The sequence below is a fragment of the Trichinella spiralis genome (genome assembly GCF_000181795.1).
Source record: "Trichinella spiralis strain ISS 195 chromosome Unknown Scfld1, whole genome shotgun sequence".
Lineage (NCBI taxonomy): Eukaryota > Metazoa > Nematoda > Enoplea > Trichinellida > Trichinellidae > Trichinella > Trichinella spiralis.
Window position 1 is genome coordinate 2,246,117 of NW_003526940.1, and position 1,394 is coordinate 2,247,510.

At 37.9% G+C, this 1,394-nt stretch overlaps 1 protein-coding gene across 1 annotated transcript; it reads right to left on the reverse strand.

Annotated features, from left to right (window-relative positions):
• Positions 1 to 597: 597 nt before the first annotated feature.
• Positions 598 to 1,259, reverse strand: Tsp_11106 (conserved hypothetical protein). Its single transcript, XM_003381956.1, has 2 exons — positions 1,206 to 1,259; positions 598 to 1,185 (listed from the first exon to the last, which is right to left on the reverse strand). The coding sequence occupies exons 1-2, from the start codon at positions 1,257 to 1,259 to the stop codon at positions 598 to 600; spliced, it is 642 nt and encodes a 213-aa protein (XP_003382004.1).
• Positions 1,260 to 1,394: the final 135 nt, after the last annotated feature.

Sequence of the window (1,394 nt, forward strand, 5' to 3'; positions counted from 1 at the left end):
GTATTGAGAAGGGTTGGTTTATTCGGGGAAGAAATTTTCGGCGCCTTTTTCTACGGTAGTTTAACTCGGTATGTCATTGGGCCATCAATTCGTCGTCTTTATTAGTTGTCCTTATCTAAAGGCTCATTGATTCAAACTTTTCGGTGGTGATTAGGCTGTAATATTTTTCATTTCAGTGGTTTCAAATATTCCTTTTAGGATTACGTAACTTTAATAGTGGTGACGTAACATTAATAATGAAAATATTCCTTATTTGGGAATTGTTTCAATCAAGATTTATAAGTTTTATCGTTCATTGAAATTTTGTTTTTCCAATATATTATTTAGTTTATACTTTTTAGTGATCAACGTTTTCAATAATAATTTTTATCATTATTCCATATTTTATTGTACCAGAGTGACTTATATCAAATGCGATAATAATAATTCAGAAAAAACAATACGATACAAAAATAAATTAAATAGTGATTTTGATTTTTCACTAATCAAGAGCAGCAACAACAACAGTAAAGAACAGTCAACAACAACAACAATTAAACAACATAACAGTGAACAATATTAACAAAGTGGGTATCAGAGAGATTTCAAAATCACAAATTATTGTTTGTGGATTAAGATTGACGTAAGATCTTTATCCGTACATAAACAATAGACTGCTGGCACCAGCTTTCCCGCCAAAAAGGTATGGATGGGAAACAGCTTTTGATACCATTGTGGTACAACCTTGAATGTACCATCCAATGCCCAGGTTCGCCTGGTTGCCATCAGTCCAATATTAGAACCCGTAGCCAATACTAATATATGCCTCGATGCACTCTGCCACAGCAAAAAATCTTCACCGGCCATTGTTGTCCTGAATGCGTCAGGGATTTGCTGGTCCCGACAATGTTCAGGCAGTTTCAGGTATCGCTTTGACCGGTGGCTGTACATCGTGGACTTCATTCGCCGAAAAAGCGGAAAATGGCTAGATGCAGATGCCACGGTGGACACGGCGGAAACTTCTTCATCGTAAATGGCGAGGATGGATTTTGTTTCTTCCGCGCTTCGTTTTTTCCAACCCGCCTTTTTTTCCATTTTGTATGCTAAGTGCTCATCCACTGGGCAGCTTTCGATGTGATCCTTTTGCGTGATCACATATGTCACATTCAGGTTTGTCCATATGACACCCTTGCAGCCTTCTCTGCCCTATACCAAAGTAACCTAACCCTTAATAACGAAGGACACGGTTTGGTCCCACTTGGGCTCAATTTTGTTCCCATTCGGTCCCACTTTTCACTTATTGGTCGTTGTCCTCGCTATTTTATTATTGGTCGTTGACCTCGCTATCTTATTAGTCCGTAAAGTCTTTGTCGTATTGGATTTTCATAGAACAGTCAGACGGAAATCAAAAATGT